General features: G+C 40.4%; 1 protein-coding gene across 1 annotated transcript in view; it reads left to right on the plus strand.

The window, feature by feature from the left end:
* Nucleotides 1-15,846, plus strand: part of RAP1GAP2 (RAP1 GTPase activating protein 2) — a 230,209-nt gene that overhangs the window by 167,415 nt on the left and 46,948 nt on the right. The window contains exons 9-10 of the mRNA XM_006863247.1: nt 9,665-9,743; nt 10,472-10,525. Coding sequence (XP_006863309.1) covers nt 9,665-9,743; nt 10,472-10,525 — 133 coding nt within the window. The remainder of the gene's footprint in view (nt 1-9,664; nt 9,744-10,471; nt 10,526-15,846) is intronic.

Here is a 15,846-nt window from a genome sequence, read left to right on the forward strand (position 1 = left end):
GAAACCCTGTACAGGGTTGCTATGGGTCAGAACCAACTCAACGACACTTAGCAACAACATATATGAATTTAGGAGTCCTAGTGTGGTGCTGCAGGATAATGCACTGAACCTTAAGGTCAGCTTAAACCACAAGATCGGTGGTTCAAACTCACCAGCAGCTCCTCAGAAACCCTTTACAGGGTTGCTCTGAGTTGGAACTGACTTGATGGCACCTAACAAATTTATACATATGTATGTATTTGTTATGTATATATATCCATACCTCATACCACCACTTGTCTCTCAGTTTGTCATTCTGGGGTGGCTTATATATTACTGTGATGCTGAAAGCTGCAAAGTATGCCACTGGTATTTTAAATACTAGCTGGCGTCTGACTGTGTGGTTCATGACAAGCTATGGACAACATTGTGGTTAATGAGTATATTTTGGAACACTTCATTGTGCTCATGAAGAACCTGTACATAGATCAAGAGGCAGGCTTTCAAATACAACGAGGGAACACTGAATGATTTAAAATTAAAGTGTGTGCCAGGGTTGCATTCTTTTACCATACTTATTCAGTCTGTATGCTGAGCAAATAATGTGAGAAGCTAGATTATATGAAGAAGAATATGGCATCATTAACAACCTGAGATATGCAGATGATACAATCTTGCTTGCTGAAAACGAAGAGGACTTAAAATATTTACTGATGAAGATCAAAGACCACAGCCTTCAGTATGGGTTGCACATCAATGTAAAGAAAACAAAAATCCTCATCACTGGACCAATAAATAACATCATGATAAATGGGAAAAGATTGAAGTGTCCAGAGACTTTATTTTGCTCGGATTCAGTATCAACACTCATGGAAGTAGCAATCACGAAATCAGACAACATATTGCATTAGGCCGCTGCACAGGACCTTTTTAAAGTGTTCAAGGGCAAAGATGTCAGTTTGAGGATTAAAGTGTGCCTGATCTAAGCCATGGTATTTTAGTAACTTCATATGCATGTGAAAATTGGACACTGAATACAAAGATGAATTTGAACTGTGGCTTTGGAGAAGAATATTAGAAGTATCATAGACTGCCAGAAGAACAAACAAATCTATGTTGCAATAAGTATAACCAGAATGTTCCTTAGAAGCCAGGATGGTAAAATTTCATCACTCATACTACGGACATATTATCAGGAGGGACCAGTCCATGGAGAAAGACTTCATGCTTTGTAAAGTGGAGGGTCAGTGGAAAAGAGAGAGACACCCAACAAGATGGATTGACATAGTGACAATGGATGCAAATGGAGCAGCAATTGTAATGAAGGCACAGACCCTAGCGGTTGTACCTAGGGTTGCTATGGATTGAAACTGACTTGATGGTACCTAACAACAACAAATGGTGCACCAATGGTGGACTTGCTTCACTTGAGCTTCCAGACTAGAAGAAGGAGAGGCGGACTACTTCTGAATGTTTAGCCACTGGAAACATGAACAGCAGTGGACCACTGTCAGCCCCTGAATTTGAACATTGAAACATGATGAAGAGCATTAGAAGATGAGCCCCTCATGTGGGAAGGCACTCAAAATAAGACTGGGGAAGAGCTGCCCCCTCAAAGTAGCGTTGACTTTGAATGGAGTAAAGTTTTCAGAACCTTTATTTTTTAATGGGGCACAACGCAAAATGAGAAGAAACAACTATAAACATCCATTAATAACTGAAACATGTTGTTGTTGTTGTTGTTGTTAGGTGCCATCGAGTTGGTACTGACTCATAGCTACCTTATGCACAGCAGAATTGAAACAAAGAATGTATGAAATATGAATCTAGGAAAATCGGAAGTTGTCAAAAATGAAATGGAATGCATAAAGATGGATATCCTAGGCATTAGTGATCTACAATGGACTAATATTGGCCATTTTGAATCTGACAATCATATGGTTTACTGTGCCAGGAATGACAAATTGAAGACGAGTACACAGAGTCACTCTACCACAAGGAAATGGACGGCGTTCAACCATTTCAAGAAATAGCATGTGATCAAGAACCAATGCTACTGAAGGAAGAAGTTCAAGGTGCACTGAAGGCATTAGTAAAGAACAAGGCTCTGGGAATTGATGAAATACAAATTGAAATCTTGCAACAAACTAATATGGAAGGCAGCTACCTGGCCAATTGATTGGAAGAGATCCATATTTGTGCCCATTCCAAAGAGATGTGACCCAACAGAATGTGGAAATCATTGGATAATATTATTAACATCACATGTAAGTACAATTTTGCTAAAGATAATTTTAAAACAGTTACAGAAGTGCACTGACAGAGATGCACACTAGATTTAGACGAGAACGTAGAACAAGGGATATCATTGCTGATGTCAGCTGGATCTTGGCTGAAAGCAGAGGATATCAGAAAGATGTTTACCTGTGTTTTACCAACTATGCAAAAGTTTTCCACTGGGAGGATCGTGACAAGCTATGGACAACATTGCGGAGAATAAGTATCCTGGAACTTTCAGTGGTGCTCATGAGGAACCTGCACATAGACCATGAGGCAGTCATTCGAACACAACAAATAGGGACATTGAATGATTTAAAATTAGGAATGGTTTAAAATTGGGAAAGGTGTGTGCCAGGGTTGCATTCTTTCACCATACTTATTCAGTCTGTATGCTGAGCAAATAATCTGAGAAGCTGGATTCTATGAAGAAGAACGTGGCATCAGGATTGGAGGAAGACTCATTAACAGCCTGTGATATGCAGATGATACAGTCTTGCTTGCTGAAAGCAAAGAAGACTGAAAATACTTACTTTGATGAAGATCGAAGACCACAGCCTTCAGTATGGGTTACACCTCAATGTAAAGAAAACAGAAATCCTCATCAACAGACCAATAAATAACATCAAAATAAGTGGAGAAAAGACTGACGTTGCCAAAGACTTCATTTTGCTCAGATCAATCATAGACACTTATGGAAGCAGCAGTCAGGAAATCAAAAGGTTGATAGTTCAAACCCACCAGCCACTCGGAGGTTTTGAAACATGAGGCCGTCTGTTTCCTTAAAAATGTACACAGTCTTGGGAACCCCGAGCATTAAGACTGTACCCTACAGGGTTACTATGAGTTGCCATAGACTCAATGGTAGTGGGTTTTTGCTGTGCATATTCTCCACAACAATGACAACAACAAAAATTTTAAAATGTGGAAAATTTCCCCATTAATTTAACAGTGCTCAAAATATTCTTATAAAAGAACATCAGACAGCTACACTACAAACAAAAAAGAAAAAAAAATAAAGGCCAGTATTCCTTATGAATATAAAAGTACAGATTTTATACAAAATATCAATCAAATCCAAACTGTCTCTTAACAGAATAATTCACTGTAACCAAGAAAGAATTATTTTGGGAATGCAAGTATGGTTAATGTGAGAAATAAATTCTCAAGATGGTCCATCTTCAGGAATTACTCAGTAACTCTCATTTTGATTGTACTACAGAGGCAATTAGTCATGGATTCTTATAAATCCAGGAGTGAACTTTAAAGAATCCTCTACACTTCAATTTCTTATTTGACAGTTTGGGAAATTGCTGCAGACTTGACACAGGAATGAAGGGGGGTCCAGGGAGTTGCAGGCTAGTGTAACAATAGAAGCTCATGGGGGAAAGTGAAGACTTTAAATAATAATATAGCTAGGGACTTAAACTATAATATAGCCATTAAGGGAAAGATTGTTAACCCCGCAGTAACTCAGTCAGTCAATGAAGAACTGGGAGAAGGGACCTGCTCAGAATAGGATATAATTCTTGGCAAATCGGTCACGGGCTGTCCTGTGTCCCTTAGCTTGGGGGCCCAATTTTGCAAAATTGAATTAAAGAAAGCCTCACTCTTGCTAAAATGAGTACAGATTAGATTTCTTGAGCATTTGTCGGTAAGCACTTGTGCTAACTCATCAGTGACCTCATAATCAAGAGGGACCTCCGAGGCAGTATCCAGGGTATCGACAACGTTTCTCACAGTTAATATTAGGAAATTCTCTTATTCATCCTATGTTTAACCAGGGTTTAATATGCATTAGTCTTTATCCAGGGGACGGGGTACTATGAGGAATAAGCTCTTATCTTGTTACCTGACCAGAGAAAATATTCAATACCTGTTACCTCTTCTTAGTCCTATTCTCATTGTCACTCAGTCTCTTCCTTTTGTGGACAATTAACCATTGCAACCTATCATGCAAAAGATAGATGGTGTGGGAGAACAGAAAGTTCAAAATAGCTTGAGTGTGGAGTGTGTGTCTGAGTATGTGGACAAGTAAGAAAAAGCTACATCACGGACAGACTATTTAGGAGCTTGGATTTTATCCTAAGAGTATTCGGAAGGCTACTGAAGGCAGGATGTCATGATCACATTTGTCACGACACATCCCTCTGGCTCAGGTAAGGAGAGTGGCTTGAAGGAGAGGCAAGGTCAGAAGTTGGGATGCTGCTGTGATGAGTTAGGCCACCAGATCTCATAGTGTGACAGTACCGCTTGAGCTGTACAATCCAACAGCCTCAGGGAGACCTGAACCAGGATAACTTGCACTGAGGATAGAGAAGGTGGGTGGAAAATTCCAAAACACCTGGAGAAAACTGACATTAAGAATGATAACCAAAGACATCAACAGGTGGGAGGTGGATTTATTGCCGATGAAATGCATATAATGGTACACTTTTGAGATGATTTAAAATCAATGTATTTAAGATCCTAAAAAGGTAAAGAATAAATAATATCTATAAAAGGGATAATAAATTATGACACAGATATAATGAAGCAAGCACATGCAGGTATAATAAGAAAGTAATTACAATGATTGGAAATAACAAAAACAGTTGTTGAGATTTTAAAAAAGAAAGAAACTAAACACAGAGGATAAAATCCAGTCTGTTCAAAGAGTGAATTTGTGAATTGGAAGATAGTCCCAAGGAATTCATTCAGAACTCAGCACAGATCTAGAGAGATGAGATATGTAAAAAACAGAGGATATATGAGTAATAGACTGAGACACCCCAAAAGAGTTTCAGAAGGAAAAAATAGAGACTAGTGGAGAAGAAGTATCCCAAGAGGTATTGCAAAACAATACTTGTAGACACTTTGAAGAGAAGCATTACAAAATCAGGATAAAGATAAAAGTCAAAAGGTACCTGAGGATAAAGGCCAAAATGAGAGCATTGGTGACTCAGTGGTAGAATCTTTGCCTTCCACGAGGGAGACCCACCTGGGTTTGATTCCCAGTCATTGCATCTTTGGCTTTAGCCAAAGTCAGTGGAAGCTTGTGTGTTGCTATAATGCTGCACATGTTTCAGTGGAACTTCTGGACTATGACTCACTAGGAAGAAAGGCCTGGTGATCTACTTCTGATAATCCACAGTGAAAACCCTATTGGAAAAGACTCTTATGGATCATGCAGGGCTGGGTAGTGCTTCATTCTGTGGTGCACAGGGTCATCATGAGTCAGGATTGACTTTCAGCAGCTAATAACAAGAACAGCAATCTATGAAGTAGTGACAGAGAATAAACTTATCTTCTGTAATAGTTGTTGTAAGACAACTATTAAAACAACTATTAAAGACTATCTTTAAAGTGTTAGAAAAAAGAAAAGGATGCAAAGCCCCTAACCTGAAATTCTATACCCCAAAAAACTATCAGCAAAGACAAAGTAAAACTGTTTTCAGACAAAAAGAAATGAAAGGAGCTTACTACTCACAGACCCTCCCTAAAAGAGTTACTAAAGGATGTACTTCAACCAGCAGAAAAGAGAACCCAGAAGAAAAGATGCAATTAACAAGTGGCAAAAAATAGGTAAACAATCTTGGTCTATCTATCTAATTTCTGACCAGAAGAAAGAAGTATTTGTGTGTGTGTGTTTAAAAAGAGGGTGGAAATAAAATTATAAACAAAAATCAAAAGGAGAATGGGAAGGGGAGAGTTCAGTGGATAAAATATACTTTAAGTTTCTTATTCCATTTTCCCCTTCAGAATAGAGATGACAAGTAATTCTAGTGTTTGTTGGGAGAATATATAAATAAGTGCATTGGAAATTATAGAGATACAATCTATAGGTCCCAAAGTAGCAGAGGGCTATAAAAAGAGAATTAGAACAAAACCAAACCAAACCAGCGTTATTCAACTGAATGCAAGAAAGGAAATCAAAAAGACACACACGCAAAGGAACACAGGGTAATAGACACACAAAGTAATAGAAATCATTCCAAATATGATAATAATTACAATAAGCATATGATTTAATTAATATATTCAATATTGGACTATATGATTGGATTTAAAATCTTAATTGTTTTCTTTTTATGAGAGACATACCCTGAGCAAAATGACAAGGAAAGATTTAAAATAAAGGAATGGAAAAAGTCTGCTGGGAAAATAGTAACCAAGCAAACTGATGCCATGGTAACATTACACAAAATAGAATTTCAGGAAGAAAGCATTAGGGTCAAGGGTACACTTTGTAATTTGGGTCTCTGGTTGGCACAAAGATTATGCAATTGGCTATTAGATGAAAGGTTGGTGGTTCGAGCCCACCTTGAGGTGTCTCAGAAGGCTGGTCTGGTGATCTGCTTTCAAAAGGTCACAGCTTTGAAAACCCTGTGGAGCAGTTCTACTCTGCACACAAGTTGAATCAACTCAGAGGCATCTAACAACTTTATAATTTGGGAATACTTCTTCCCTACTCCTGATGTCCCCAGGAGAGAACACCAATGGTAACACCCCTGGCTTCTGTCTGCCCTGTCATTCACTTCTCCCTCCAGGAGGAGGAAGGAACTAATCTGTTAGGTGAGTTTGGGAGTATTTCCTAGTTCTTATCTACTTTTGCTCTTGGAGTTAGCTACCCTTGGAAGTAGATTGGTAGGCCTTGCTTCCTGGTTCAACTTAGTCTAGGTTTGCTGAAACCTGTTTTGCATCGTTGTTGTTGTTGTTAAATGTCGTCAAGTTGGTTTCGACTCATAGCGACCCATAGCGTTTCCAAGGAGTGGCTCGTGAGTTTGAACCGCAGGCGCTGTGGTTCATACCGACCTTGAGGTCTAGGGCTTATCCTGTGGCGCCACGTGAGGACTCTGTGCTGCATCATAACAGCGTGCAAGTCTCCACTGAGACAGGAATAGTACCTGCCCATGAGGTACATTGGCTGGGGATTGAACCTGGGTAATCCCACATGGGAGGCTAGAATTCTACCACTGAACCATCATTGCCTAAAACAAACAAAACGTCCCAAAACAAACATAGTCTTGAATGAAAAAAGAAAGCAAAAGCTGACAGAAATATAAGGAGACATAGACAAAGCCCTCAATTGACAAATAGATTTTGACGTATCTCTCACAAATTGATAGAAAAGCAGATGGAAAACTATGAGCATATAGAAGAATTTGAACAATATAATTACCACATTTGATCTTGTAACTTAACAAAAGTAAAGGACATTTTATTTTCACACTCACATGGAACATGGGGAAAAGTCCATATATTAAGTTAACAAATTTAAATAATCTTATGTGGCTCATGTTATCTGAATATAAAACAATTAAACTAGAACTCAACAATTAAAAGACTAAAGAAAAAAAAACTCATATATTTGGAAAATTATATATAAAAAAAAAAGAAGACCATTTTAAATAATTCATGGGCCAAGGAGGAAAAAATCACAAAAGAACTGACAAAATATTTAGCACTAAGTGGCACTGAAAATACTACCTATCAGAATGTGTGGGATGTAGTTAAAGTGGTACTTAGGGAGGAATGCTGAATTTTAAGTGCATTTGTAAAACTGAAAGAAAGATCATGAGTAAGCATATGACGTTCAGGGAGTTAGAAATAGAATATTAGAATAAACCCAAAGAAATCAGTAGGAAGAAAATTAAAAAGACAAGTACAAGCTATTGTCATTGTTGTCAGTTCCAAGGAGCAGCTGGTGGATTTGAACGGCTGACCTTGTGGTTTCTTGTCCAATGCACCCCACCAGGAGAAAGCAAAAGAAGAGAGAGAGAGAGAAAAAAAAAGAGATCAACAAACCCAAAAGCTATCTGTTTGAAGAAACTAATAAAATAGATAAGCCTCCAGCTATGGCTGCTTAAGAGAAAAAAAAATATATAAATAGCATTATAGTGTAGTGGTTACAAATTGAGCTGCTAACCTCAAGATCGAACTACCAGCTGCTCCGCGGGAGAAAGATGAGGCGATCTGCTCCCGTAAAGATTTACAGCCTTGGAAACCCTATTCAGGGTCGCTATGGGTCGAAACCGACTCAACGGCACTTAACAACAACAACAACAACAACCTCAAGATCCGCAGTTTGAAACTACCTACCATTCCACTGAAGAAAGATGAGGTTTTCTGCTCCCATAAAGATGTACAGCCTCAGAAACCCTATGCAGGGTTGCTATGAGTTGGAACTGACTTCATGACACATAACCACCATAATGACAGAGATGATGTCATATGAAAATACCACAAACAGCTTTATATCACTTAGTTTGATACCAAAATTAACTCAATAAAGAATAGATGACCTAATCATTCCCCATTAAAAACGGAATTGGTAGCCAAAAGTATCCCTTCACAAAAACAGCAGACCCATTGATTTCACAGGTGAGTTTTAGCAAACGTCTAAGAAACCGTTAATCTGTGTATCAAATCCAACTTTTTCAAAGAATAAGAAGCTACACAGATATTTTATGAGACTGGAACAACAGCTGTATATTAAAACCTGTTATGGGAAGTATAAGGAATGAACAGACAGCTGTTGCTCTTGAACATATGTATGAAAATATAAAGCACCATATTAAAAATAATACATCAGAACCAAGTAGAGGTTTCCCCATGGAATAAAAAGGTGGGTCAACAAAAATGTAATCCAGCAGGTTAACAGATTAAAAGCCACATGATTATCTCAGCAGATGTAAAAAAGCAGTAAAATTCAACACTTTCATAATGTGCTAAATGAATCAGGAGAACAGGCTAAATTTAGAGACTTATGGTGAATCCTTTATAAAGCACATTTCCATCCTATTTATATTTTGAATGAATCCAGATTTTTAAATACTAGCTTTTCGTTTTCATAGAGGTTCAATTATATGCCAGAACCCAAATACATCTGGAAAGCTGTGCCCAATTCTTTGGGGGAATGCAGAAAACCCATAGACAAACCAAAAACCATTGGTGATGTTGAAGGCAGTGATTTGCATTTCCCAAGACTATTTCAGTTGCTAACAAATTTACCAGGAAGGTTCTTTAAGTAATCCCCTCTCCTGGGAGACCTACGTTTTTGTTGTTAATTGCCATATTGAGTCAATTTTGACTCTTGGTGACCCCATGTGTGCAGAGTAGAAAGTGCTCCACAGGATTCTGAAGGCTGTGACCTTCCAGCCTTGTCTTCTGAGTCTCCTTTGGGTAGGTTCGGCCTTTGGGTAGGTTTGGCATTTCTAGTAACCATTTGTGCCATGTAGGGGGTACCTAGGTTGGTTTTTACCCAATCCCTGCCCTATCTGAGTGGTTGGGTGAAATAAGGTAGATCTGACTTTGGAAAGGTATGAAGCAAGTACCAAAAATTGTGGTCTGGCATGGTCTCAGATATCATCTTCATTGACCCCACTTCTCAGTGACGCCCTTTCCTCATCCTCCTCCACCTGTGTAGGTCCAAAGTGAAGACGGTGCATGAGCGGATCCCCTTGGCTGGACTCAGCAAGTTGCCCAGCGTTCCTCAGATTGCAAAGGTAAATCATTCAGACAGCCCAGGGGTCGGTCTCAGGTGGGGGTGTAAGCCTGTTCTGGGTGAACTCTTCACATCTTTCTCTTTAACTCTCTGGACCTTATCTGCATGAATTGGAGTTACAAAAAGGGCTGCTGATAGACACCTCATCTACCCAACACCCTCCAGATCTCATCCACGGTGCTTGTCCCCAAGTCCTTCACAGTTAATTTAGGAGACAAGAGAAATGGAAAGACAGGCCTGGAACCATCAGAATAGAGGAAAGACCTGAGTTGAGTTGAGCTTAAGGATGGCCAGGCTGTTGGTCCAGAATAGAGTGTCCCCAGTGTAAAGAGCTGTCAGCTGGTAGAGGACACTGGGAACCTGGCACCGAATTGGGAACAAGGGTGACTGGCTGGTTGTGTTGGCCTCATCCTTTGGGAACCGAAGGACAGGCAGGATCGTGCTGAAGACCTTATGTGGGAGTTGGGGCTGGGTAGATTGATGTATTTTTCTTGGGGTCAGAATAACCTGCTGCTTCATCTTGTCATTCTCTTTACTTTCTCAGGACACCCCAGTGAGGTTAGTTGACTTGCCTGGGCATGTGTTAGCAAGCAGCAAAGTCAGAATTTGAACCCAGGCCCTGGCCCCTTGTGTCTTGCCCTACCTTGCTGCCTTCTCTTGGTGGCTAGATGAGCCCAGGTAGGCTCTATGGACGCGGTGCCTGAACTGTATGTTTCTCTTTCTCCCCAGGCTTTCTGTGATGATGCAGTGGGACTAAAATTTAGCCCCATCCTGTACCCAAAGGTGAGACCTTCCTGCCCTTTTCATTTCATCCAGGACTGTGCAACTGGATGTGGGTTTTCACACCTGTGGCTCACCAGGAGGATCTCTGTATCTTGGAAGGTTTTTGTGGGTCTTTCCGTGATACACCTGGCCACCCCTTCATCAATGGGCCCATTGGGAACCCATCCTGGATCTCCAACCCAGCTGAATTTGCCCCAGCCTGTTCGTGGCGGTGACAGAGTTGTAGCCAGCTTGTGGTTTCTCTATACCAGATGTACTTCCCTGAGGCCAGTGCTGGAGTAGGGATGATTCTGCCCACGGCTGAAGGGCTGGTACAGATCCGTTCTGCCACCATCGGGGATTAGGGGTGGGGAAGGCAGAAACCCACTCAGAAATAAAAGGCTTGATAGCCAGTTCCCACTGCCGATGTCACCGCAGCTCCAGCCCTGGTTAATAAACTGGCTGGCTCTCTGTTATTGTTTCCTAAGGATGTGGCTGGATCTTGACCCCCATTCTGCTGTGAGAGTGTGGGTAGGCAAGAGGAGCAATAAAAACAAAATGAACCCACAAACCCACTCAAGAACAATTACAGCATGGCATGACTTTAATCACCATGGACAGTGAATTGCTTTAAATTGGCCACAAGAGAAAACACAGCGTACCAACTGCTTCTTCATGAACCAGCAGGGTCTGAGAGCGAAATCATAGTAGAGCTGCGCTTCTAACCTTCCTGCTGTGGCCCAAGGCTGTGGCAGCTGAGGCCTGCTTGGGCTGGCTCATGATCAATTCCCTGAGTACCAACAATGGCAGCCAGGAACCATGAGGGGACATGCTTAATGGGCAAGAGAGGCCAGTGTCCTGGCTGGGACATTCCAAACCTGCTGAAACATAAGCTTGAAATGTTCCCAATTTGCCCCGAGTTTCTTAGAACACCTATCTATTTATCCATATTACTACTACCTGTCTTTCAGCTTGCTGTACTGTGATGTTTGCATGTGGATATAATGCTGGAAACCGTGCCATTGATATTTCAAATACCAGCAGGGCCACCTGTGGTGGACAGGTTTCAGTAGAGCCTTTAGATAAGACAGACTAGGAAGAAAGACCTGGAGATTCATGGTTAAAAATTAGCCAACGATAATCGTCTGGAGCACACAGAACATTGTCTGATATCGTGCTGGAAGATGAGCCCCTTAGGTTGGAAGACACTCAGAGCACCCAGTGGCCTCCACAATGAACTGGAGCAGACCAGCAGTCATGAATCGGATGGCACCGTTTTGCTCTGTTGTCTGTGAAATTGCCGTGTGTTGGAGCCGACCTGACAGTGCCTCACCTCAACACCAACACCACTTATCCAGATGCAGCTACCAGTAGAGCCCTCCCCTGAACACAGGATGTGCCAAAGCCCTTCTCGCAAATGCCACTTTTAGCCATTTGAGTGTTTGTAGGCTCTTCCAGTAATAGACTACACTCCGCTGAACTTTTTCCATCATGTAGACTGACGTCCCCTTTATAATGAAAGCTGAATTAGTCAGGTTTGATCAGATATTACAACTCCATCATAACAGCCTAACTTAACTGCAGATTTGGCCATTTTTGTTGTCCAATCATATCTACTAAGAGAACCAAAAGACATTCATTTGCCTCGTTCCTTCCATGACTTGGAAAGCCTCTGGCCCCAGTCGTAATGGAGGAGCAGCTGTATTTTCATGTTTTCTAGATTTGAAGGACTGTTTAGTCCGGCTGGGACATTAATCTGGCTGAGATATATGTGTGTGTGTTTAAAATTCTCAGGGTTTAGAATGTTCCTTGGAAGGGTTCCATGGCCTGGTGCCTCTCCCTGGTGGGGCAGCTGTTCCTCCCCTTTGGTTCATCCCAGGCAGCAGTGGAGGGCTTCCTCCCAGGTCTGTGGCAGTGCTTTTTCTTGGGGCGGGGGTAGGCGGGGGTAGGTACCATGGGGTGCTGAGAAGTGACAAATTTCCTGCAGCAGCTGAGAGCCTTAGAGAAATGTACAATGGATGGTCACCAACATGGACTGAGTGTGCCTAGCAACAACAATTTATTCTTCTCCTGGCATAACATGTGGTTGAATCCATCATTTTTATTACAGAGGGTGTCTTAGGGTTCTCTAGAAATACAGAACCTGTGATAAGAAGATTCAGTCCATCAAGTGGCAGGCTGGAGATATCTGCAAGCTTGTGTTCCAAGATCTGTAGGTCAGATGATAAGAGTGTGGAGTCAAGAGAGCTGCACCAATGTATTTATTTTATAGTCTGAATGCAGACACACCCTTAGACGCTCTCCTGTGTTATGGATTGGTTACACGACATTACATTATATTGTAGAAGATGATTGGATTACATTATGGAGCAACAATTAGCTTAGCCAAATTGACACATAGATGTAACCATCACATAGGTTAGCCCAAAAGTTTCCCAGATCTTCTCTTTCTCAAGAAGCTGGCTCAGCTCTGATCTTTCTAGAGGGTATCACACAGGGTAAGTAGGAAAGTATTGTTACTAGGGTTCCAGTTTATACATGCATGGGTTTATTTCAAATGAAACCAGTTTAAACATGTCTCTGTGATTAGTGGATGGCTACAGAAAGTTCTCTCAGTCTTTGTTGTTGTTAGGTGCCATCAAGTCGGTTCTGACTCACAGCAACACTACATACAATAGAACACAATATTTATTATCTGGTCCTGCACCTTCCTAACAACTGTTACTTGAGTCCATTGCTGCTGCCACTCTGCCAACCCGTCTGGTTGGAGTTCTTCCATTTTGCTGACCCTCCACTTTACCAAGCATGATGGTCTTCTCCAGGGACTGCTCCATCCTGATAACCTGTTTGAAGTATGAGGGACGAAGTCTTATTCTGGCTTCCAAGGAGCATTCTGGCTGTACATCTTCCATCACAGATTTGGTTGTTCTTCAGGCAGTCCAGGGTACTTTTACTATTCTTCTCAAACACTGTAGTTCAACTGCATCAATTCTTCTATGGTCTTCCTTATTCATTGTCCAATTTTCACATGCATATGGGGCAATTGAAAATATCATGGATCAGGTGCACCTTAGTTCTCTTTGCTCTTGAACGCTTTGTGTAGCAGATTTGCCTAACGTAATACGTCATTTGTTTTCTTGATTACTGCTTCCATGAGTGTTGATTGTGGATCCAAGTAAAATGAAGTCTTTGACAATTTCAATTTTTTTTTTCATTTATCATGACATTATTTATTGGTCCAGTTGTGAGGATTTTTATTTTCTTTACACTGAGGTACAATCCATACTGAAGGCTGTAGTCTTTGACCTTCATACTTATGTATTTTAAGTCCTCTTTGCAAGGTTGTGCCATCTGCATATCACAGGTTGCTAGTGAGTCTCCTCTAATCCTGATGCCGCATTCTTCTTCATATAATCCAGTTTCTTAGATCATTTGCTCAGCAAAAAGATTGAATAAGTATGGTGGAACAATACAACCCTGTTACACACCTTTCCTGATTCTAACCATTCAGTATCCCCTTCTGATCAAAGACTGCCTCTTGGTACAGCTTCCTCATGAACATAATTAAGTGTTCTGGAATGTACATTTTTCACATGATCCACACAGTTGAAACCCTTTATATAGTAAAATAAAGCACAAGTAAACATCTTTCTGGTAGTTTCTGCTCTCAGCCAAGATCCATCTGACTTCAGCAATGATATCCCTCATTCTATGCCCTTTTCTTAATCTGGCTTGAATTTCTGGAAGTTCCGTGTTGATGTGCAGCTGTTTTTGAATTATCTTCAGCAAGATTTTACTTGCATGTGATATTAATTATATTGTTTGATGATTTCTGCATTTTGTTGGTTCACCCCTCTTTGGAATGAGTACAAATATGGGTCTCTTGTAATTGACTGGCTAGGTACCTGTCTTCCAAATTTCTTGGCATAGATGAGTTGAGTACCTTCAGTGATGCATCAGTTCGTTGAAAGATTTCAATTTGTATTCTGTCAATTCCTGGAGGCTTGTTTTTTTTAGCGAGTGCATTCAGAACCACTTGAACTTTTTCCTTCAGTACCATTGGTTCTTGATCATATGCTACCTCTTGAAATGGTTGAACCTTGACCATTTCTTTTTGGTACAGTGACTCTGTATATTCCTCCCATCATTTTTGTGTGTGTGTGTGATTCAATGTTTTGCCCATGTGGTTGTGTTTCAGTGCTGTTGAGTCAGTTCCAACTCATAGTGACCTTGTATAGGGTTTCCAAGGAGCAACAGGTTTGAACTGCCAACCTGAAGCGCCACACCAAGCGATCCTTCAATATTGTAGTCAAAGCTTGAAATTTTACTTCAGTTCTTTCAGCTTGAGAAATGCTGAGCATGTTCTTTGTTTTTGGTTTTCTAACTCCAGGTTTTTGCACATTTTATTATAATACTTGACTTTGTCTTCTTGAGCTGTCCTTCGAAATTTTCTATTCAGCTGTTTTACTTTCTCATTTTTCATTTACATTAGCATTTCTTCACTGGAGGGCAAGTTTCAGAGTCTCTTCTGACATTAATTTTTGGTCTTTTCTTTCTTTCCTGTCTTTCTAATGATCTTTTGCTTTCATACTGTATAGTGTTCTTGATGTAATCCCACAGATCTTCTGGTCTTTGGTCATTAATGTCTAATGCATCAAATCTGTTCTTGAGATGGTCTCTAAATTCAGATGAGGCACAGTCAAGGCCATATTTTGGCTCTTGTGCACTTGTTTTAATTTTCTTCAGCTTCAGTCTGAACTTGCATGTGAGCAATTGATGTTCTGTTCCACAATGGGCCTTGTTTTGGATGATAATATTTAACTTTTTGACCATCTCTTCCCACAGATGTAGTCAGTTTGATTTCTCTGTATTCCATCTGGTAAGGTCCATGTGTATAATCAACTTTTATGTTGTATTAAAATGGTATTTGCAACAAATAAGTCATTGTTGTTCTTAAGTGCCGGTGAGTTGGTTCTGACTCATAGCAACCCCATATAAGGTTTAAAAGGAGCGGCTTGGTGAGTTTGAACCACTAACATTACTGTTCAAATTGACCTTGCAGGTCAGTGCTTATCTTACAGTGCCATACCAGAACTCTAATAAGTTATTGTTTTTCCAAAATTCTATCATGTATAATTTCTATCACCAAGGCCATGTTTTCCAACAACTGATATTTCCTCTTTATTTCCAACCTTTGCATTCCAATCACCAGTAATTATCAGTGCATCTTGATTGCATGTTGGATTTGTTTCAGACTAAAGAACTTGGTAGAATTCTTCACATTCATCATCACTTACTTTAGTGGTTGTTGCTTAACTGTTCTTCCTTATAGGTATATGGAT

The sequence above is a fragment of the Chrysochloris asiatica genome, unplaced genomic scaffold (genome assembly GCF_000296735.1).
Source record: "Chrysochloris asiatica unplaced genomic scaffold, ChrAsi1.0 scaffold00054, whole genome shotgun sequence".
Lineage (NCBI taxonomy): Eukaryota > Metazoa > Chordata > Mammalia > Afrosoricida > Chrysochloridae > Chrysochloris > Chrysochloris asiatica.